The sequence below is a fragment of the Cupressus sempervirens genome, chromosome 2 (genome assembly GCF_028749045.1).
Source record: "Cupressus sempervirens isolate cs-2001-9-10 chromosome 2, ASM2874904v1, whole genome shotgun sequence".
Taxonomy (NCBI): Eukaryota; Viridiplantae; Streptophyta; class Pinopsida; order Cupressales; family Cupressaceae; genus Cupressus; species Cupressus sempervirens.
The window spans coordinates 142106550-142129185 of NC_143119.1; the positions used below are offsets into that span (position 1 = coordinate 142106550).

The 22636-nt window shown below is 35.7% G+C and overlaps 2 protein-coding genes across 3 annotated transcripts; one reads left to right on the forward strand and one right to left on the reverse strand.

The window, feature by feature from the left end:
• Positions 1-4472: 4472 nt before the first annotated feature.
• On the reverse strand, positions 4473-11315 carry LOC149571437 (uncharacterized). The gene is made up of 3 exons (XM_089815694.1): positions 10248-11315; positions 9993-10128; positions 4473-4594 (listed from the first exon to the last, which is right to left on the reverse strand). The coding sequence occupies exons 1-3, from the start codon at positions 11313-11315 to the stop codon at positions 4473-4475; spliced, it is 1326 nt and encodes a 441-aa protein (XP_089671820.1).
• Positions 11316-11327: 12 nt separating this feature from the next.
• LOC149571438 (P-loop containing nucleoside triphosphate hydrolases superfamily protein) lies at positions 11328-20632 on the forward strand. Of its 2 annotated transcripts, none has more exons than XM_089812955.1 (8): positions 11328-11458; positions 11586-11882; positions 12746-12892; positions 13021-13095; positions 13325-13521; positions 13627-13795; positions 13876-14289; positions 20259-20632. In XM_089812955.1, the coding sequence occupies exons 2-8, from the start codon at positions 11679-11681 to the stop codon at positions 20388-20390; spliced, it is 1338 nt and encodes a 445-aa protein (XP_089669081.1). In that variant the 5' UTR covers positions 11328-11458; positions 11586-11678; the 3' UTR covers positions 20391-20632. The 2 variants fall into 2 exon arrangements, with proteins under 2 accessions (XP_089669081.1, XP_089669080.1); XM_089812954.1 differs by having other exon boundaries at positions 11346-11485.
• Positions 20633-22636: the final 2004 nt, after the last annotated feature.

A 22636-nucleotide genomic window follows, 5' to 3' on the forward strand; every position in this document is an offset into this window, starting at 1 on the left:
GAACCTTGATGATCTACTAACACCTTTCTTTCCCTCATGAATCCAATTTTGATTTAGATGCGTGAAATAGGCCTCTTGGTTATCTTGAAACGATTTGGTTGCCTGATCCATCATCACAACTATCATGCCTTTGTACTGGGGACTGTTGAATGTATCTTCTATTGCTTGTTCGTCGATGTTGGCCAACACTCTCTTCCCTTCACCAAAAGTGATGGATTTACTGTTTAAATCAAATTTGGATGCACACTCCATAATCAATTCCGGACATGACAATGTAGGAGGAAAAGCTGTTGCATGTACAATTCCGCTTTCAAATATCCTCCTTGCTAGGGGGGATTGTCCTTCCTTTAGTCTTTCCTTCATCTGTATCATGTCCATTGTACTGATATTGGTATCAGTTATTGTCTTCGTTTTTGAGAAGAAGGGTGTTTTGGGCATCATATCCTCTTTGTCTTTCTTAGTGTTTGTCCGCTTGGGATTCTTACTTGCACTAACATCCTCCATACTCGTCACCTTATTACAAGATGGTAGAGTGGTGGACCAGAAGACAAGTAGAACCAAGGGAAGCAATCCTTAGACTAGAACGAAAGAAGGATGTCAACTTAAAGAGCCCTTGCAACTCTAAATGATGAAAATTCACCTTAACCAATAATCGTACAACGACTTTTCGAAATTAGGACTAGACCTCAAGAACTTCAAACCCTTTGCAAATCAGAAATTTAAACATCTAAAGCTATCCACCACTTGTCCACAAAGAAAAAATCAAACTTTTTCATGTATCCTTTCTCCCAACAAAAATCGCCTAAGTCTGATATAAAAAGTGCAGCCCTAAATGGAGAAAATCAGACCTTCACACAAATCGCTCATGGCACATAAATCAGATCTACCCTAGCAGAAATCGCCAAACAATGGAGGAAATCTTCCCTTTGCAAAATCTTCTAACAATGAGAATCTATCCCAAGAGGAAAATCGCCAAGGGATGGAGGAAATCTGCCTTGAACAAATTCGCCAAACAGCAAAAATCTACTCCTTAATAAAATTCGCCTAAGAATGGAGAGGAAAAAATGAAATGTGAGGAAGAAATGGGAGAGAGGCCTCCTCTTATACCCAACTTCTCACTCCCTCTAAGCCATCCGACTTGGTCCTAGAGGAAAAAAAAAATTAAATCAAAATTAAGGCCCACAATTAAATACGTAGCTTAAAATTTAATTTTGCCAAAAGGAAAATTACCCTTTTAAATTGCTAATTAGCTCCAAATTGCAAAAAGAAATTAAATGGTGCCTTGGAGACGTTAAATATTTCCATTTAATGAGGATTTAGTAATTAATATGTCATTAAAATTGGAATTTGGCTAACCAAATGCCATTTTTCAATATTAAATTACCAATTTCATTAAAGGCAAAAAGCTTCCAAGCCAATTTTTTGCAATTTTTTACCCAAATCGATTTTGCTATGCCAATTAGAAATTTTTTGACAAAAATAAAATAAAATTGCTTCTAGAGCCAAAAATCAATTTTTGCAATTTAGCCTAATTTTTACAAAATTAAAATTTTTACCAAAGAAAAATTTAAGATTTCCAAAACCCAAGTTTAACAAAATTTCCTCTTTTGAAATTTTATTCAAATTTACACAATTATATCTAGATTTTCAAAAGAAAACGTCTAATGACAAATTTAGAATTTTATCCTGCCAAATATTGCTCTTTAAAATTGTTTGGCCCAAGGATGAAATTGGTTGCTCTGGAAAATCAAGCAGAAATGACTGAAAATAAGCTAAGTCTCTCCTACTGGCCTGAAGGTGTCCAAGGCTCAAAATCTCTAAAAAATCGGAAAAATTGTTGGACAATCGAAAAATTTGCCAAGGCAACTTAAAAAAAGGGGGTCCCCAAAAATTTTGGGGCAATGGTGTGAGAACCTCACAATAACTCCATGTAACTTTGTTTTGTGCCTAGCTTACTTCACATCATATTGTTAGGTATTGATCATTAGCCTTGATACCATATCTGACTTTATCCATGTGTGATCTTATATTACATTAATTTTGTCTCTTCCAAATACTTCACAAAATTGATGTGAAATGGATGAGAATAGCACAATTAGGGTTTCAAACTGGGGACATGACATGACATATTCACTTCAAACAGTTTTGCAACATCTTTTGACTCCTGATTCTTGTCATTTCATAATGGCACCTTTGTTCAACAATAGATTATTCTTGAAGCTTCCTTCACCCTGCCTTCTACAAACTTGAACCAGGGCTCCTCTCTCACCCAACTCCCATCCCCTATGCAGATCCCAATATTTTTCCAATTTTAAGAAAAAACATACTTTTATCTCAACAATTCCTTTTGGGAAAAATCATCATTGAACTTTTGTGTGTAGTAGACAAGCCTCTAGTAAGGCATTAGGTTGTTTAAGAGTTCAAGCCCACACATCTATCTTTCCACAAAGAGGTGTTTTCACCTTATTTGAAGTAGTAGGCTCAATTTGAGATGCAGTCCAACCCACCAAAACTTAACTTTTACCTACATTTTCTCATTGTGCACCTTCAGCATAAAGAAAGCTTGTTTAACCTTTGTTTGTGGACTAAAGAAGAATCACAACATAATGATGATTGACATTACTTCTACTCTCAGTTATGTTGAATTTGGTGAAGTCAAAGATTGTCCTACTGCTCATGAAATGTGGATCAAGCTAAAATATATCATACTTGCTTTGATAGATCAAGTCTACCTTGCTTTACATATCGTCCCCATCATAAGGAAAAATCCAAAACCCTCATTTGTGAGGATTATGAATTGACACCCTTTCTTATTTGGTTGTGCTAATGGGAAAGTTGAGTTTACTATTGACCACCATTTTCCATATCATAACCTTCTATAGGAATACAAATACCACCTTGAACATAGATCTTGCATTAGCACCTTTCATCTTTTTGGTTGTGCTAATTAGATTCATTTAAGGGTGGGTGTGTATTCCAATGTATAGACCACAAGGGTAAAACCTTGACGAGTGATCTACATCTTAGCATTGCTCACCATATTCCCCACTATTTAGATTCCCATGTCCACTGTTACATCATATTCTCACAAAGTTTCATGATGCCTTTTGTCATTTATTTCTTCGAATGCAAGGCTCAATCTAACCTCCCTAGTTCTCAACCCACATCCTATTCACATGTCCACTTTCGGATGGAAAGCCTACATTTCCTATTTTCACCTCCTAACCTGCATTGAACTTCCACAATCTCTCTTGTTCTCTTCAACCATCCCCAAGACCCCGCCAATGATTAGATTTGACCTACAAACTACTCCAACATGTTTTTCTATCTAAAATGTAATTGTCAATCTCAAAAGCAATAATTCACATGTGAATATAATGGTGGACAATCAATACTATAAGAATTCATCGCTAAGTCAAAATAAATTGAAGTCAATGGTAAAGGTAACATGTAGTACAAATTTGGTAAAAGAATTATCAACAAGAGCTCACCTCATCATCAAAATAACTAACACGATCCTCATAGTGATTTGGAACTTTGGAAAGTGTGTCAATTGCCATTTTCAAACAATGTCTTAAAAAAAACCATCTACTTCTAGAGATAAGTCATTTTTAAATATTTCTAGAAAATAGTTTTTCATTTAATTGAGCTTATTTTTAGAGGATAAGCTTTTATATAACAAAAAGCAACTTTAATATGCAGAAGACATGAAATTGTGTTGCTTCTACGAAAGCTTTTACAATGCATATTGTTCCATATGGTGTTTCCCTATAAAAGACAAGTTAAAAATCACTAACATGTATCCAAATGCAAAATGTATAATGGACATTCAATACCAAAATACCATTGGAGAAAGTTAAGAATTCTTAATTCTATTAAGATAATATCTTTAATATCTTTAATAAGATATTATCTCCTTAGTTAAATACTTTCTATAATGGTCAACTACTTGTCTGTAGTCCGTCTTTTAGTTTAGATAGGAATGTTTCCTATCCTGTCTTCAATTTTGTTTCTAATTTCGTCTTTAGTCTACGTTGTTTCTTTTTAGAAACAACATCCTTGTAATTCTTTATAAGGAGCACATTTGTTCCTCTGTTAAAAAATCAATCATCCGAAAATCCATTAATCTGCCAATTCTTGAAACTTGTAACATGGTATTAGAGCTAATACTTTTTTTTTGGGGAAAAATTTATAATTTCTTCTTGAAATTTTTTGTTTAAATTTTTTCAAAAAAAATAAAATTTCAGTTGATTTTCTCTCAAACCCACCTAGGGTTTTCTGCCTGGAGAAATCTCGAGCTAGGGTTTTGCGACTCCTCTCTGAAAATCACGATTTCCTTTTGCGTCTGGTTCTACAAATCATGTATTGAAAAAACATCTGAATTTTGTGGTCATTTTTTATCAAAAAACCTAGAAAAATAGGGTTGTTTTTTAATCCAAAAAAAATCGTAGGTGCTCGTGACTAGTTTGAATTTAACACTGTAACCTGTGGTTGTTTGTACTCAACAAACGGTGCTCGTTTGTACTCTGCAAATCAGGGCTTTTTTTGCAGTATGATTTGTATCCAACAAAAAATGGCTTTGCTCCTGCCAAATCTGCATTTTTTAAGGGCAATCACAGTCGTTTTCAAACAGCTTTGTGTTGTTTGATCGTAGCAAATACTTGTTTGCCACCTGCCACTGCTAAATTGACATTTTTTTTCCAAAAAACTCAACGTTTTTTGCCATTTCGATCTCCATGGCCGCCGACTGATTTTTTGCCCGAAACCCTAATTTTTGGAGTAGAATTTTTTTTATTGCAGATTCTTGATGGGTTTTTCGAGATCTCAAATGGGTTGTCAAATTTTTATGGGTGCCTCGATTTTTGAGCCAATGGATCTAGATTTTGACAGCATATTATTTTTAGGTTTTTCGAGCTCTCTTCAGGGTACTTCTTCGATTTTTCTAGGTTTGTTGATTTTCTCCTCAAAAATCATTTCATGTTGTTTGTAATACACAAGGTTGTGTGAGATTTTGGGTTTTACCATTTTTTCCACAAAAACAAAGTTTTGTAATTGCAATCTGTTTTGAGTCATAGCGCTCTTCTGGCAAAGCTTCTTGGTTTCAACATTTTGTAGATCCAGGGAGGATCTCATTTATTACAGAATGTTCCGACATCCATACGTTGACTATTATGGGAGGGTATTAAGATAATATCTTTAATATCTTTATTAAGATATTACCTCCTTAGTTAAATACTTTCTATAATGGTCAACTACTTGTCCGTAGTCCGTCTTTCAATCTAGATAGGAATGTTTCCTATCCTATCTTTAGTTTTGTTTCTAATTTCATCTTCAGTCTACGTTGTTTCTAAAAGAAACAACGTCCTTGTAATTCTTTATAAGGAACACATTTGTTCCTCTGTTAAAAAATCAATCATTCAGAAATACGTTAATCTACCAATTCTTGAAACTCCTAACAAATTCTCCATCCTTAGATTTGGTTGGAGAAATGAACCAAAAAATAAAACTAGATGGTAGTATATATTCAAACTAGGAAATTTGATCGAGTGCAAGCTTAAATACAAGAAATTGACTTAAACTCCATCTATTCAAGCTCATGAGATCTAGTTGTGAATATTCATGAAAGATGGCTTGTCAATATTGAATCTATACTAGCACACATTTGATTTACATAACAGTTTGTTAAGAGCAACCTTTGTTTAGTTTTTAAACTTACCAATAGATATGATATATCTATACTACGTATTCAATGAATTTTGTCATTGTCAATCCTAATACATTGTTGTACTCTTCAAAGCTATCTAATGCACTAGCATTACCAAATGTTATATCCTAAAGACCACAAGAGGCCCTATCGTATGTTAACTCTTTCAGTTGGAGCAAGTTTAAAATCTAACATTCTCAAGCCAAAGTATAAATGTAGAAAACAAAGGTCCACTTAGCTCCTAAAAATGTGTTAGGTAGAGACTACTTATCTTAGAAACAAGCACATATGTACAAGATTTTGCTGATGTTGCTAACCTGATATTATTTGGATAAACAATCATGGTTAGGTGCTTAAGAGATGAATCATCCTGCATGGAAATCTCGAGCAAAGCTAGATGGAAATGAGGTGAAAACATAGAAAAAAATCTGCAAGGGAAGGTTTCAATCACAATCAAACTTGTTCAACAGTTATTCCTAAGTACAAACCTGACATGATGGGAATAGATCATAGCTGATGGTTTTGAACGTGGGCAAGCTCATATCATACATCAAAGAATAGCAAAAATGAAAGCCTTTTCTATCCTAGTCAATTTAATCAGTTCTCCTAGGAGATTGTTTGGATGGAAGCCAGTCCATTAACTCTTGGTCACTCATGTACACATCCTTTAGCATATATATACAGATCAAGGCATGTACTAGCTAATTCCTTACGTGAGGAAGGCAAGGAAGGAATGGAGAGAGACAGTTCACTTGAGATTTGCATTAGAATCATACTAGTCTTCGGGCAACTGGGGATTACCAATGGAAGCCCAATGCCTCCTTTCTTCAGATTGTATGATTGTAATCAACCATTGGAGTTCACTAAAATAGATACAGGTATAAGGCTACTCGAATGATGTTCTCAGTGGCTCTCATAAAGGCATAAAGCTTATCTAACATTAATAGTGGACACTTGCAGATTGGTTTCTCTAAAATGAATATCATGCTATCTTTTGCATGTGCTCTTATTTACTTGCATCATTCTATATTCTTGCAAGTTGTTAACAACTAGTATAAAAGGATAAATATAATGTCAACTCGCCCTCATTTAATTTAAATATGTATTTGTCAATCCGTCATAAAGTATAAGAAATACACAATGAAACATTCAATTTTGCTCAACCGAAAAACATAATTTGTGCACAAGGGAGTAATGAATATGAGAATCATATTGGTGACTTGAACAATAGATTTTCCACCTTGATTGTGGATTGATGCTTATTATATCATGGTAATACTTACATTTGACTCTATTTCATGTGGTAAAATAATTTTCATGGGAATTTGTTCTATATCATATGGAGTCAAATGGTCCATCAACCAAATTAATGACTCTAATTCCCAGATTGTGGGAGTAAATAATCGCAAGGAAAATCTCAAATTTCAAAACTCCTCAACTATTTATAGAGCTTGCATTATTTAATTATATGTAATTGCTGATATAGCCCAATCGTGAGGTTGCCAAACCGAAACTATGAAAGTGACCTGCACTCAATTGGAAGCCTCTTGGGCTATATTTACTATTGACAGGGTATCTGATGATGAGATATGTTAGCATACAGATGAGGATGTCATTTTTATGTTTTTTTGGAAGAATGCACCTAGCTCCCAACAACATGGAAGAGCCATTAGTGCTTAGTCACATTGATTCACTAAGGTTGTCATTAAAATAGTCTCTTAGATAAAGAGATTACTCTCCTGTCTAGGAGGAAAACCAAAGAACTAGAAATTGCAAAAATACTTGAGTACATTTATTGCATTTTAAAAAGTTTTGATGATGAGTTTACATTGATATTCTTCCTGGAAGATAAACTGGTTTGCAGACATTTTTGCTAAATTGATGTCCTCTTCAATGGTACAAGAAGCATGGCTGGGAAAACAGTGCAACTTTCCCAATTTGAGGTTTTGAGTAGGCCTGTAAAACATTATTAATGAAGTAAAATGATAAGGTTTATAAGATGGTCTCAAATAGGTCTCTTCCATTTTCTAAACCTAAGTTTACAAATTTCATTGGGATCTCCTCTTATCACCCACATCTCTTTATATTGTCCCGTTTGTTTCCATGTTACCATTTTTACCTTCAGCATGCATGCCATCCTCCCTCCTGCATTGTTCACTCATGGTCACTTCAATCAAAGGCTCGCTTCTTGCTCAAGTGTGGGAAGAAGATGTGTTGTATTTGGAAGAATTTTTATTTTTTAATGCTCACCAAAATGAGCGTCATTGTTATACTATAGTTGGTTTGGTAAAGATAAGACTTTTAGTTGATACTATGGTAAGATGAGGGCTAGTCTTCTTTATGTCAGAGACTTAGTTTAGGATGAGTTAAACCTGTTATTGGGGATTTGGCTATTTTGAATGAGCCTATACTTCTACCATGTTTAATATTCCCACCAGCGCTTCCAGTCCCTCATCTTTTGTTATACTTCTCCAGGTCAAACAGCTACTGTCCCTAGGGAAGACCCTGCATATATGAAAATTAAAATTCAAGCCTTTACGATTGAGGTGCATCTCTGCAAAAGAACATATACAATTACCATCCTTCGATATTTTCATAGATAAGACTTTTACCAAGGGCCCCTAGCGTCTGATACCGATAGGTTGTTATGAGGATTTTCATCTGTTAACTTCTGTTATGCAGGTTTTGAGTTTATGACATACCCAATCAAAGTGGTGGAACCCCTTCAGAGTCTCTGCACCTGATCACAAATTTGGTCACTGAAGCTAAGGTTTAGGTTGAGGACTATGGCTTGTCATGTTGTCAATGATTTTGATGAAAAGCCTAAGGTGGAGGTCAGGATGGAGTGAGGTGCTGGATTTGAATCTGCTCAGCCTTTCGTTTCTTGTAATCTTTGAGTTCTGTGCTAAACTTTGTTCCTTCTGACTAGGACGCTAGAGGGTGGGCCCTCAATAACCCATGATTAAATTTGAAGTTTAAATGCCCAAGATTCATTTTGAAGTTTAAATATGCTCTGAGTAGTACTAACTTTAAGATTAGTTGACTATAAGACAAAACTGGTTTGTATTTATGATATTACTTCAGTTTTGAGCCCCACATTCATTAGACATTCTAGTGGGATACCACTTTGGGCTGCATGAATCCTCTTGTTACTTTGTTTTTACTTCTTTTGTCCGATAACTGGTTAACTATGGGAAGACTAGGAGACTGGTTTCTAAGTTCGATCATGCTTGGCATCCTCTGCCTTTAACATTGAATTCTATGTTAATTTTTGTTGCTTTTGACTATGTACGATAGAGTAGACCCTCAATGACCATCTTTACCAAACAGTAATTTTGGGAATTGCAGAGGGGTAAATCTGGTTCATATGCATGGGATTAGTAGTTTGGCCACTATGCTATCATTAAACATTTTAGCAGGACCTGTAGTCTCCCACTTTTGGCTGCATGGATCCTCTTGATTTCTTGGATTTCTCGTTCAGCAACCCAATTGGATGGTTGCTAGACTGATTTTGGTGATTTCAACCTATATGATCTCCTCTTAGAACTATCAATATATAAAACTCTCTATACCCTTATTCCTCCAAAACATAATTTGCTGTTTTCTTGTATTGCTTCACAGGTCTATCTGATCTAGCATTAAAATGTTATAGTCCACTATCACAATGTGCATCACAGAAATAAGAGGATATTCAAAAATCAAGATTTCAGTACGTTTAACTTTAAATCTTTCTTTCAAAGGATGATCATATCACATATAAAAAGAGGATGCGACTGTTCAAATAGTAGCTAAATTGGACCCATTCCTCTCTTCTTCAAATGGATTATTGCCATTTGTACAGTTCAATGCTGAATGGTGGATAACCAAACTCAGTACCTAACATAGAGCTGCCCATTAATGCATGCACAGTTAGAACTAGATTAAGGAAATGCTGGCTTGCATCCCCTGAAATCGTAAAGAATGGGAAAAAAAGACATCTAAATACAGTAGTTGAGCTTTGTTAATTGTTCATGCTTAATCCTTCAAGTTCATCTTTACAGAGTTGTTGTGGCATGTTTCGGTCTGGAAAAGCATGAAAATACAAAAGCAAGATAGGAAAATTGAATTGATAAAAGTCCCTATTAAAAAGTTTTACATATTTGAGATTTCATTCTGTGGCACAAGCCATAATCATTTCAAATGTAGAGTGGCAACACATCTGGGTTATTGTTTACATGACTATTCTAAGTTCAGAGCGTCTGCTCCTAATATGCCCAAAAGAGTAAATTGACGAGTATAATTAGCCTACAAGCATCAAATGCAATCCATTTGCTTTTTCTAATCTGTTTATAACTCGGGAACAAAAACAGCACAACAACCAGATATTTCTTCATACTGTTTATGACTATAGTTACAACTTGAATTCTAACAGGACTTACTAATACCTGCTTAAACAATATTAAGACTAGATGGTACAAAATTAAGGACATAATTCAAATGAAATTGAAAACGAGTACAACAACAACAGAAGCTAGGCTCTCTTCTTGTTCATATTCTTAATTACGTAGCCCATCTGAAACCTCCAAAAGAACACATACCCAAGACCTACAACAATAAGCACAATGACCCACACCTTTTCTCCAGCTGCCTCCTTCAGAAACTCGATCTCTTGGATGCTGAATTCCTCTCTACTAATCTTCTTTATATAATCAGGCAAATGGCAGTTTAAGACATAAGCTTTGTTATCCTCTCTAAGAGCAATAGCTGTTGCAAACAAGGAAGAATTCATTGGAACCTCATCTACAACGGTGGCCACACGCCAATTATCAGGGCTCTGCACAAACCACGTTGTGTGACAAGAAACCACCAGGAGCACATCATCCCGCCTTACAGTTATCCCATCAGCGCAAGGCAAAGGCTTTGAGATGTCCACAAGCTTAACTGCCCCATCATCAAGGTCAACCTTATAAATCTTCCCAGTATTAGACTGGCTAACCAAGAGGGCACCCTTCTTATTATATACTATGCCATTGAGCCCACAAAACTTAGCCATATCATCTTCTACTATGGTGGGCTGTGAAGTAAAAATTGGACTTTTTGCAAAGACTGAAGCCAGGCCTTCTAATGTGATTTTCCATATAAAATTACCTGCCGAATTTGTGACATATGCATTTCCAAGGGGATCCACAGCTACATCATTGGCCTGAACTCTTTCCCCTGGCTCAACTCCAACGTGGTCTAACTCTACAAAGAAGAACCTTTCGCCAGATTTTAAGTCATACGAAGCAAGGGCACTGAGCCTTGGTTGTCCTCCTCCGACTTGACCCTGGATCACCGCAAGAAATCTGTTCCTTCTAGTATCGACAGTGATTCCCAGCACAGCTGCCTTGCCTGCATAGTCGTTGTCCTTTATAAAATCCTCCACAACAGCCGCATCTGAGACTTTATGAATTGTGCCCAGAGTAAGAGAACCTACTATAAAATGCTGATTTCGTGGGTCCCAATCAAAGCCCTCGGGAAAAAGCTGAGGATATTTGATGTCGATGGCGTGTAGCCTATTTGCTTTCGCGCCTTCTTTTCTAAAAATAAGAGATCCAAGCAGAAGCAGGATGCTTATTCCTTTGATGTCCATGGAAATCGCAGAAGAAAACTAGAAAAGCCACAAAATCAGAAGTCCGGGAATATCAAAGAAAATATCAAGATCAAAAGCTAGGCAGGATACCGAAGTCGGTATTGGACAATGAGTACTAAACCTCAAAGATCCGAACGCGCAAAGTTAATAATGTGCAAATGAATAAATTGGTATTAGTTTTTATTATTATTAGAAGAAGTATACAAAATAGTTTTTAATAATTTTTAATATTTATGATGGTTAATTATTATTTGGCTTTTCTCTAAATAGCGCCCCACGTCTTGGAAGGCCGAGGAAGAGGATAAAAAGCACACTCGCGATTAAACGCCCTGCCGGCCTGTAGAAAATCGAAGTGACGGAGTCATGGGAACTCCTCTAAATTCCAGTTTACCATCTGCATCCCACTTCAAATGCTCCACCTGGACACCCGCAAGAAGGATTTGGAGGAAAGGCCAAAGGTGGAGCAATAGATTCAAAGTCAGAGCTGAGGAGCAGTCTACCAGATTAGTGACATTTGTTGGAAAAGGTGGAGCAGGGAAGACAACATGTGCCCTACTGGCTGCTCAGGTTGTTTTCATTCCCTTTTCTTCTCTGTTGTTGATTCGAATGCCAACTTTTATTGCGCTGTTGGATTTCAATCTAAAAAAAATTGTTATCCAACTAGCTGGATGGGGTTTTTTATTGAATTTAAACTCTTATCATGTTACACGAGGATTTGAACTTAGGGCAGTTTTACGATTAGAGCTTATCTTATTCTACATTTCTTCCCTTTTTTTTTTTTGGTATTAAGCATCTGAATGTCGATTTTTGCTGTACTTTTCATTGTTTAACGTAAATTCTGTTGTTAGGTTGCTCAATATGGTGTATTAAATTTTTATTCTGTTTTATTTTTCAAATAAATGATTTGGAACCCAATTTTCTTTGGAGCTTGGGATGTTCAACCCAAGTGATATTGTTGGACGCGTTAAAACAATGTCGTATGATTTATTCTCAAGCTGAGATCAGCAGCAATGTAGAATCATTCTGCAGATTAATTGCTCTTTTCTTTTCTCACCTGCAACATGCAGCTGCTCTCGTTCCTTTGTTTAACATGTTGTTTTGGATAGAAGTCTAGGGCTAGAATGGAAGAAAGGAGGAGAAAATGAGACACGGTCAATCAGCCAGGGAACAAAGGCCTTGTTGATATGTCTTTATTTTGAAATAAATTTCGGTTCTGCATTTCATTCCTTTTTATCATTTATTATGGAATTTGTGGCACCTTAGTGCAATTTTTTCCAGTCCAAGTATATTTATATGAAGGCTTGCCCATGTAGCTTGATGCGGCAAGAATGAAAATTCGGAATGTGATATTTGAAATAAATGTTCACTTGAAACCTATGTATTATCCCAAATCAAGAAACCGCCAACTTATTATGGGCTCAGTTGTGCAGTACTTTGCAAGGATGGGTTTGAGAACATGCCTTGTAATACAGTCTCAGGATCCCACTGCAGAATTTCTGCTTGGTCACAACATCAAGAATGTTCCTTCTCCTGTAGGGAATGATAGTCTGCATGCTGTTCGGTTGGAATCCACAAAGGTATTCATTAAATCTTTCTAATCTTTCGTGATCTAGGTAAAAGGCTATTTACAATTTGATTATGAGAAATATTGTTCAGAGTTGTTACTAACTCTGTCATACTTATTTATATATAAAATGGATTGTAGATGCTTCTTGAGCCTCTTTCTCGATTAAAGAAGGCAGATAGCAGAATTAATCTGACACAAGGAGTTCTTGGTGAGGTGGGTAGAAGATCTCTGTCCATTTAGCTGCTAGCATTCATAAGACTATTGTCACTCCCTTTCTATAAACAATTGTAGGTATTGGGAGGGACAAAGGTATTGCATTGGCCAAACTATGCCCTATGAAGATGCTAGTATTTTTTCTCTAGTCACCCTTTTCTACAGCAAGTAATAAAATTAATTTTGACATAAGAGCCTCTGTTCTTAAACTATCTTCATTGCAACATAGATTGTGGGCGAGGAACTTGGTGTGCTCCCAGGGATGGATTCGATTTTAGCAATAGGAGCATTGGGACAAATGATAAAATTTGTCGGAGGAAGTGGAAGCAGTATCAAGGAGGCGGAAAGGAAATACGATGTGGTAGTATATGATGGAATAAGCAGTGAAGAAACTTTGCGGATGGTTGGTGCATCAGAGAGATCAAGGTTCTGCGACTTATGCTCTTTCCTTGCCCATGAAAATGATGTAAGAAATTAGGCAACTCTTCTATAGATGTGTTTTCTAGTAAACTAATTATTAAGTTGTGTCAGATGGTACATGAGGTATCTACGTAACCTTGCTGAGAAGACTGATACAGGGAGATTGACAGCACCTTCATTTCTGAAATTGACAGTGGCGTCCGTAAATCAAGACAGCCTAGTTGATTCTGGTGGACAAACAAGTGCAAAAATTTGGGATTCTGCAGATAGCGCTCTGGAGGTAAGCATATATTCTAACGTGTTGGATGATATACATTTGTGATTTAGGTTTATAACTGGAATGAGCTTTGGATTTTGCAGCAAGGTTCAAGTGCATTTGCAAACCCACTGAAGTTCTCTTGTTATCTTGTAATGGACCCCAGTAATTGTATGTCCATTAAGGCTGCATTGAGATATTGGGGCTGTGCAATTCAAGCCGGTGTTCATGTAGCTGGGGCATTCTATCCAGCTTCTGCACTCAATGGAGTATCAAATAAAGGTTCAATTGAAGAGAAGTTTTGCCCATTAGCCACTGCTAGTGTTCCTTTTCTGTCAATGGATTCTGCCATCAATTGGGACCTTGCCATGAGCAATATGGATGAAGATGCAAAGAAACTACTTACTGTAAGCAACATTGGCAGCAGAACCATATCTCCAGTTACATTTGATCAAGGCAAGAAGATGTTAACCCTTTTCATGCCAGGATTTGACAAATCAGAAATCAAACTATCTCAAGTAAGCTTTCTATCCTATCTACTTAAAACATATGTTAGCTTCTACAGGCACTTTGGCAAACTGAAAAGGTGATAGTTTTATGGATATCGTGAAAAGCTCTATGAATAGAATTCATAGTGATGATTACTTATGCATCCTGTATTGAAAATGAAAACATAAAGAGCATACATAACTATCTAATATTGATCTATTGGTTCAAATGAGACCATGTTAAAGAACTAGTGTGTTTACTGTCAGATACATTAACTTTTGATTGACAGCATTTGGTCAGAAGAAATAATAAATGTAATATATCCTTTGGTAAATTAGCAAGGAATCCAGTAAGAGGAGGGTAAAATTTTAGTGCCTTTCTTAATGTTCACCAAAACGCATAGTTTGTACAAGTCAACCACAAGACATCAAGCAATCATCTATGCTTTAGATCCAACATTGAGTATGCATTTAAAAGGTAACTGAAAATACTTGGATTGGACAAATGCTTAACCTCTTTATTGCATTAAGAAAACAATCTAAAAAAAAATCTTTTTGCCAAAGCAGTAATGTGGGGGCCTAGGAGGAGGTGCCACCAAAACTGGTCGGGCCACCCTTGGATGATCCACTTCTGCCAGAGGTGGATAATGATTCAGATGATTCTTAGTCTTTGGATATTGATAGCCCAAATGAAACATAGTTTCATAGGTTGTCTGTAGCCTGTTATATTTTGATGTTTGAGACTTTTGGGTACATGTTGGAGACATTTTGATTGGGATATATATATTGATAGACCATTATTTGTTGTTTGAGACTATTTTTATAATGCTATTATCATTTATGTTGCTATTATACAGTTGTAACTCATGTATTCATGATTTATTTGCATATTGTCTTGTTGTTATCTCTCTTTCCCTCTCTCTACCTATGATATCTTACTATATTTGGAAAAAATTGTCTGTCTGTCTCTCTATCTATCACTCTGACTGTTTGTCTGTCTATCTATGTTGTAACTCATGAATCCAGGATTTATTTGCATACTCTCTCTCTCTCTCTCTCTCTCTCTCTCTCTCTCTCTCTATATATATATATATATATATATATATATGTATGTATGTATGTATGTATATGTTTATCTGTCTATCTATCTATCTATTTAAGAAATGTCCTAGAAACATACACCCTTCCATTCCCCTCTCCATTCCCAAAACACCATGGAACATAAGTTTTGATTCATTTTCAAAATTGCAAGTTAAAGAGTTGAGTAAGTTTGCAATCTACACTTTGTCTAATATGCCTGAATAGCCATTTTCACAGATTTATAATTCATGACCAGTTGAATGCCAAGTGAAACCAACTGTTTCCTGCAATTGTCCCTATCCTAATATACTTCTTTATCAATTTTCAGAACCCCAAGACTTCATTTGATATTTTTACAAAATCCAAACCAAATGCAGTTTCAAGTTTGCCTCCTGAATGTTGCAAAGTTTGCCAAGATGACCTTTGTGGATTAATATTTTGCATTTGGGTGATCGTCAAGAGATGCGGATTGGTTATCTGATTTTCTGAATATTCATATGCACCGTTGACCAATTACATAGCATCAGAGGCTAGTTTAGTATTTTTCAAGTCCAAAGGCAAATGACTTCAGATTTTGAATCTGCATATTCTTGACAATTTCACAGAATTTAACTTTGACCCTCAGTATCTCGCACATAAAACGGAATTGGATAATTTTGATCGGCACACATCTTCTTTGTATCTAAATGTACCTATTCGCTAGGTTGTAGGTCCTCAGACTGAAGTTTAGTATTTTTGTAAGTGTGAAATTTGTGGGTTCCAGATGGTTTCTGGCAGGTGCAATTGCAAAGAAATTCAGAAGGGCAACAATGAGCATTAATATTTTGTAACCCTGGCAAGGTCCTGCAGCATCGTTTGGGGGTTTGATTCACATATCAACAGTGAGTGTGTCTTTCAGTAAGGGCGTTCATGTTTCTAGAAAACTCTTGAACAATTGTGCCACCTTTACATTTTGTCCAAGTATTTTAGAAATGTGGTATTTTAATCTATTAATTCCACTTATCATTGGCTGCATGAATTCATTACAAGCAACTTGGCCCTTGATGGCTCTCAGTGTTTCATATTTCCATGAAGGATCCTGTTTACCAATCATTTGTATTGAAATCAATACTGCTTTTACATGGAAAAAAAATCAGCCACAAGCAAATTAAAAAGTATTTGTTAAAAAAAATGTAATCTAAATAGAAGCTAAAGTTGTTAGGAAATAAGGGTGCTTGATGTAAGTTTTATTCAACTACAACATACAGAATTGAATACTTAATATTTTGAATGGAATACCAAATTTTCAATCCTCTTGAAGAAGACCTTCCATAAAAGACACCTTAGACAAATGAGATAATGCTTGTTAAACATAAAAAGTATAATAAGACCACTCATAAGGGACACAAAACTAATCAAAAGAAGAAGAAAAATGGTATGGATGTACAAATTTCACTTCAAAAGTTCTAATATATTAACTCTTATAATGAGCATTATCTCATTTGTCTAAGCTTTGAGATGTGAAACCAAGAACCTGTGGGTTATGGACCCATTAAACAACCCTCTAGTGAGCAAGACCTGCCACAAAAGACACCCTTTTTTGGGTTCATCAGGACAGTGCATGAAACAGTTAAGGACAAAGGACCATTTAGACTCTCTCCAATGATAACGCTGGGCATCATTTAACCATTGAATCATCTTGATCATAGTTTGCACACTCGCAGATTAATCTGCAATCTTTCCATTACTCGCTGAGTTAACCAGGCGGACAAGTTTTTGGCGAAAGAAATTGCGGATTTTAAAACTCAGCTCCCAGGGAAAAATCACAGATTACTTGCAGGGTTTTTGACTTGGCGAGTTTTAATCAAAAACTCGTCTTCGTGTGCAAGGCAATGATATAGGCACAAAAATTGATTTTTAGTTTGCCAGTTTTCATTTGTTTGTCTAAAGGCTTGAGGAGGGGAGAGAAGAAGGGTTCGAAGGCATTCCTGGGTGATTGCAAGCTATTGAAGGCAGATTTGCAAAAAAAAAAAAAATATTTTTAATTAAATTTTAGTGGTTTTTTTAGGCTCCTAGGTTTTCTCGAGTATTATTTAAAAATTGGCCGATTTTTCCTCAAATAACTTTTAGGGGATTGGCAAGTTGCTGCCAAGTGAGATTTTTCCAACTATGATCTTGATATCCCCTTTGAGCATTAAATAAATCTGTTTAGCACTAACATCAAAGAAAGAATTTGCATTACTCCATAAACTGAATAATAGAAACAATCTTGCCAAGAAAGAAGGCCCCCATAGCTTTACAAATCAATGTGTATGTTTTCTTGTGAGGAGGAGGAATGCTTAATTTAGAACTTAAATCTTTCCATGACCCCAGTTGATTACAAATAAGAAGATCACCAACCGTAGAGATGCCCAATGAATTCCAGATCTAAGCAGAGCAGCATTGAGTAAGAGCAAGAAGTTTTTTATTCAGCATAACACCCCACTAAAGAGATCTATCCTCAACTGAATATGTCACGGTGGTCAATAGCATATCTTTATCAAGAAGACTCCTCACTTGGGAGCATGCTCTCTACAATGAGAGAAAACAATAGAACGAAATGCTCTGACGTCAAAGTCACCCAACAATATTATTATACAAATGTTTTGGTAAAATATTGGATAAATTAATGAATGAGCAAGACACTCATATATAGTTTACAAAGATGTCGTTATTAGCAGCATTCTAAAAACAAAAGAATAAAACAATATTAGAAACATTGGTATTTATAAGATTTACATTATTGACCATTGAAAGAATAATAAATAGGACATTAAAGAAATATTATTCTAATACCCTCCCATAATGGTCAATCAATCTACTACACCTAGAAGTCCCTTGAACTTAACAAATTTCTCTGGAAGGAGGGACTAGCTATAGGAATATACTGCAAATCTACGGATCCATCTTCAACCAACTGACAGATGAAGTGATAATGAATGTCAATATGCTTGGTTAACTCATCGAAGATTAGATTTTTGGCAAGTTTGATGAGCCTTTGGTTGTCCCACAAGAGGGGTGAAGGGCCTACTTGAGGCATATGGATGTCAAAAAGCATCCTTCAAAACCAAACTGCTTACAACAGGCTTTGACTGTGCCCCGATATTCAGCTTCTGTCAAGGAAAGAGATATGGTTTGTTGCTTCATACTGGCCCAAGTGACAGAACCTATGACCACACTGAAAATAATCCTGGAAGGGGACTCTTTGTCATCAATAGAGCCTCCCCAATCTGAATCTATGTAACTGATGAGGCAGGGATCTTCGGTGCATCCATAGAGGATTTTAAGTCTGAAGTATCCTTGACATAGCACAGGATACACTTTGCTGCAACCCAATGATCTGAAGTAGGAGATATCATGAAGCAAGACATGTAACTTACTGCAAAGCTGAGATCAGTTCTAGTGGCAGTGAGATAGATCAAATTTCTAATTAGTTGTGTGAATATGGAGTCATTCTAAGGAGAACCACATCTGGCTGACAACGTTATACCAAACTCCGTAGGTGTGTAGTTGCAGGTTTGCAGTCTTGCATTCTAAATTTGTCTAGTACAGCCCGTGAATACTTAGACTGAGAGATGAAGGTGCCATGTGACTGCTGCCAAACCTCGACACCTAGACAATAGTGCAAATACCCAAGGTCGGTCATGTCAAAAGACTGGCACAAATTCTATTTAATTTCTTGAATTAAAGATGTCGAACTGCCAGTGATAGTCAGATCATCAACATAATAACCATAAGGATGATGTCACTACAAGTAGTTTTGACATACAAATCTTAGTCAGAGGGACTCCGTTGGAAACCTTGATCACTAAGGTAGTTGTCAAATTTCATGTACTGTGCCCGAGGAACCTGCTTCAGGCCATAGAGTGCTTTCACTAGTTTAAGTACCTGTTGTTCTTTACTAGCAACCTTTACTCTAGGGTCAGTTATAATTTCTTGGAAATCCAAGCAATCATTGCCCTCTTTATGCTCTATAAAAGTGGAATATATGAATAGCTTCTGGGACAACTAGGGAAACATTTTGGCTCATAAGTGTTCTTGAAGATTTTGAGAAAAATCGGGTTTCATCCACACTTCTCCTTGCTGACAATCAATTTAAAATCAAAATGGCCAAGTATTCTGTTCTCCACCATCAAACCAAACACATCCACACAGAGTTTCATTTGATTTGTTACCCTGTAAAAGATGGCAGTGCACAACTCAATTCTTGTCAAAGTGCTAGGGAGAGAAAAGTTTGAATGCTTGGTTTAACCCCTTCATATTAAGGGGGGATGTCAATGTGTTAATCTTCTGGGTTAAAAATTTCTGTTTTGTTTTCCAGCTTTGGTAATATTTTCCTCCCAGTTGCTTTGGGAGTCAACTGTTTCATGATTTCCTATAAAATAAGAATGTAATCTTCATTTTTCAATCCATAAGATTACAGCATTCTGTCCTGCTCTTCATTCTGGCCTCGCAGTTCCAGGGAACTTCAAACTTTTCAAATCGATGATTTTGCTTGAATGAATAATATTTTTCTGTACTAGACATGAAAGTTCCCGACTTTGGTGATTCCCATAAGTTTTTATGGTACAAGGCATGTTGGCTAGTATATTCAATTTATTGACAAAGAAACTTTACTGTTATGTTTTCTGCTGCATCAGATTTGTCTTCTCAGTAATATCATTGCAGCTGACTCAGGTTTGCAACCGGGGAGGAATTTTTTTTCACATTAAAAAGGTTCAAATTTAAATTAAATAAAATCTAGAAAATATGGGCACGTGAAATTAGAAATGGAGATTACTGTTTTAAAGGTTGGTCAAAGTTATGATGGATTCCATCTTTAGACTATATATTAGGATTTTGCAAAATTCATCACCATACATTTCACAGATATAATATAAATAACTGGATGCAATGTGCAGTGGAGGGGGGGATCCCAATTGCTGGTGGAAGCAGGTGACCAAAGGCGCATCATAAATTTGCCAATTAAAATGCAAGGAAAGGTAACAGGGGCAAAATTTGATAATGGAAGTCTTGTAATCAGTCTGAAATAGATCCAAGATAAATGTTTGATAATGTGTTGGTAGCTCTCTGAGGAAGACTGAAAAGAACCGGATTCTGATTACTAATTATTGAGGTCTATTTCCCAGTCTGAATTTTGGTTTCTTCCTAGACCTTTATTTATTTTAATGCTATTCGTTTCCATCAATAGACAGCTTGTCTGCAATTTTTCCTCTGGGAAGCTTCAGGAGTTTTTCACTAATTATTTGTCCAAGACGACCACAGTTTATTGCCATTTGTCTTATATTCAGTTTCATAGACAATGCGTTATAATTAATAGTGTTATAAATTACTTCACACACTATGTTTTTTCCCTGTTATTGAAATTGGCGACCCACAATTAAATTGGAAAATTTATACCTGATCAATGTCATTGAATGTGTAATATAACAACATTGAATGTGTAATGTAAACATGTGCAACAAACTGAATCTCTCCCTTGTAAAACTGGCATTATGGTCATCAACATGTGCATCAACTATACGTAGAATTGTGTTAAAAGATACAACTGATTAAGGGACATGCTCTAGAAATTCTTCAGGAAAAATTGAGGCATGTTGGTTACATTCTTATTTCTGGATAAGCTTCATAAGGCCAAATGTTTGAATCTGATATATAATTGTTTGTTAGAAGCATTCTCTCAACAAAAATCAATTTTATTCTCTTTCAATCAATGTTATTGGTGATTTAGATTCTAGTAGTTGAGGACATAACAATGCATATGGGAAAATCATACGTAAGCGCTTTCTTCCAAAGCTTTGGAATGGCTGTCAGGTTAGACAATTTCCCACTAATAAGCTAGTGACCCAGGCCATCATTAACCATAGAGTTTTTTAATATGACAATTATGTAGAACCAGCAATTTCGGAGAACCCTCTCATGTCTTAGATACCTCTCTAGCCTTCAAACAATAAAATACTTTCCAAAATTTCAGTTCAATTCTATTGGAAGTGTTAATGATTGGTAGGTCAATCGAATTAAATCAAGTTGACAAATTCTATCTTGAAGAAATCCATTATCTGGCATCTGCATTGTACTCAAAATTATTATAAGTATTGTTGCTATAATAGTTGATTAATAATTATTTACAAAACCTTCTTGCAATCATACACATATGTATGTATTACTATATACATATTAAATATACATATACACAGCTATGTATATTGTTACCAAATAATTATTAATCATATTATGCAATTTACACTGATGCTATATATCAGTTTTAGTTTTGAGTATGAAGATCTTTGTTTTTTATATAAACATATTTAACATTGCTTATTCCCATTTAAATATTGGCTGTGATTGCTACAACAGCGATTTCATATTATGAATCGGCATGTTAAGACATCACACTAATTTGCAATTTGTTTCATCGTAATGAAGAGACGCACGATATAATGTGGACCGCTTTCTTTCATTGCAATGAAGATACACTTGATATGGGTGGGACATACCTCATGTAGACCACGCAGGGACATATCTCTACATGAGATGTCCTTTGTATGGTATATAAATAATAAATAACTCATATCTTGGAAAACACTGAAAATACAAGCGTGAATACAAGATACAATAGCAGCATACTCAAGTGATTATAATAAATATACTTATTCAAGGTTGATTTTAATCTCTCATTCTTATCCTACAAAAATCACAATATCAGTGAAAACATAGAAATATTTCAGTCAAGAGTATAACTTGAAATAAAATTAAAATCCTTCAATCTAAATATGACTAGTATTTAACATGGTATCAAAGCCAAGTTAAATCAGATTTAATAAAAGATCATTATAAACTGTATTGAGAATTTATCAAAACTTCTAAATATAAAAAATGGTGAATGATGTTAGATTTGAAAATCGACTTGAAGGAGCATCAAACTTTGTATCTTGAAAATTTAACTTAATGTTCCCCCCAAAAGTGCATGAGTTAGAATCCTTTGTGGAAAAGGAGTGGTCCATTCCTAATGAAGAAAGTGAAAAACTTCAATGGATGGAAAACAGTAACAAAGTCATGGAAACCCAAGTAGATGTTGTGAAGGATCACATGGTTCCAGTTATATCAAAGTGTACGACATGTTTGCATTCCTAGAGAATATGCCTGAGATAAATAATACAACTGGAGCTAGAGAGAGCTAGAGCCCTTGCCTTGAAGAAACACCTACATCATGTCAAGATGAGCAAAGGGGAAACTTTCACATCATATCTCATAAGGATAATAGAGTTAAGAGATCAAC

Excerpts from the sequence above, each read along its gene's own strand:
- LOC149571437 (XM_089815694.1), bottom strand. The coding sequence starts at position 11,315 with ATGGACATCAAAGGAATAAGCATCCTGCTTCTGCTTGGATCTCTTATT. Across the intron at positions 10,129-10,247 it reads GGAGGTTTCAGATGGGCTAC|GTATTAGTAAGTCCTGTTAG; the intron begins GTAATTAAGAAT and ends TTGTTTAAGCAG. Across the intron at positions 4,595-9,992 it reads ATGGATTGCATTTGATGCTT|ATTTGGCAGGAGCAAAGCCA; the intron begins GTAGGCTAATTA and ends TAAAAAATGCAG.
- LOC149571438 (XM_089812955.1), top strand. The coding sequence starts at position 11,679 with ATGGGAACTCCTCTAAATTCCAGTTTACCATCTGCATCCCACTTCAAA. Across the intron at positions 12,893-13,020 it reads TTCGGTTGGAATCCACAAAG|ATGCTTCTTGAGCCTCTTTC; the intron begins GTATTCATTAAA and ends AATGGATTGTAG. Across the intron at positions 13,522-13,626 it reads GGTGCATCAGAGAGATCAAG|ATGGTACATGAGGTATCTAC; the intron begins GTTCTGCGACTT and ends AAGTTGTGTCAG.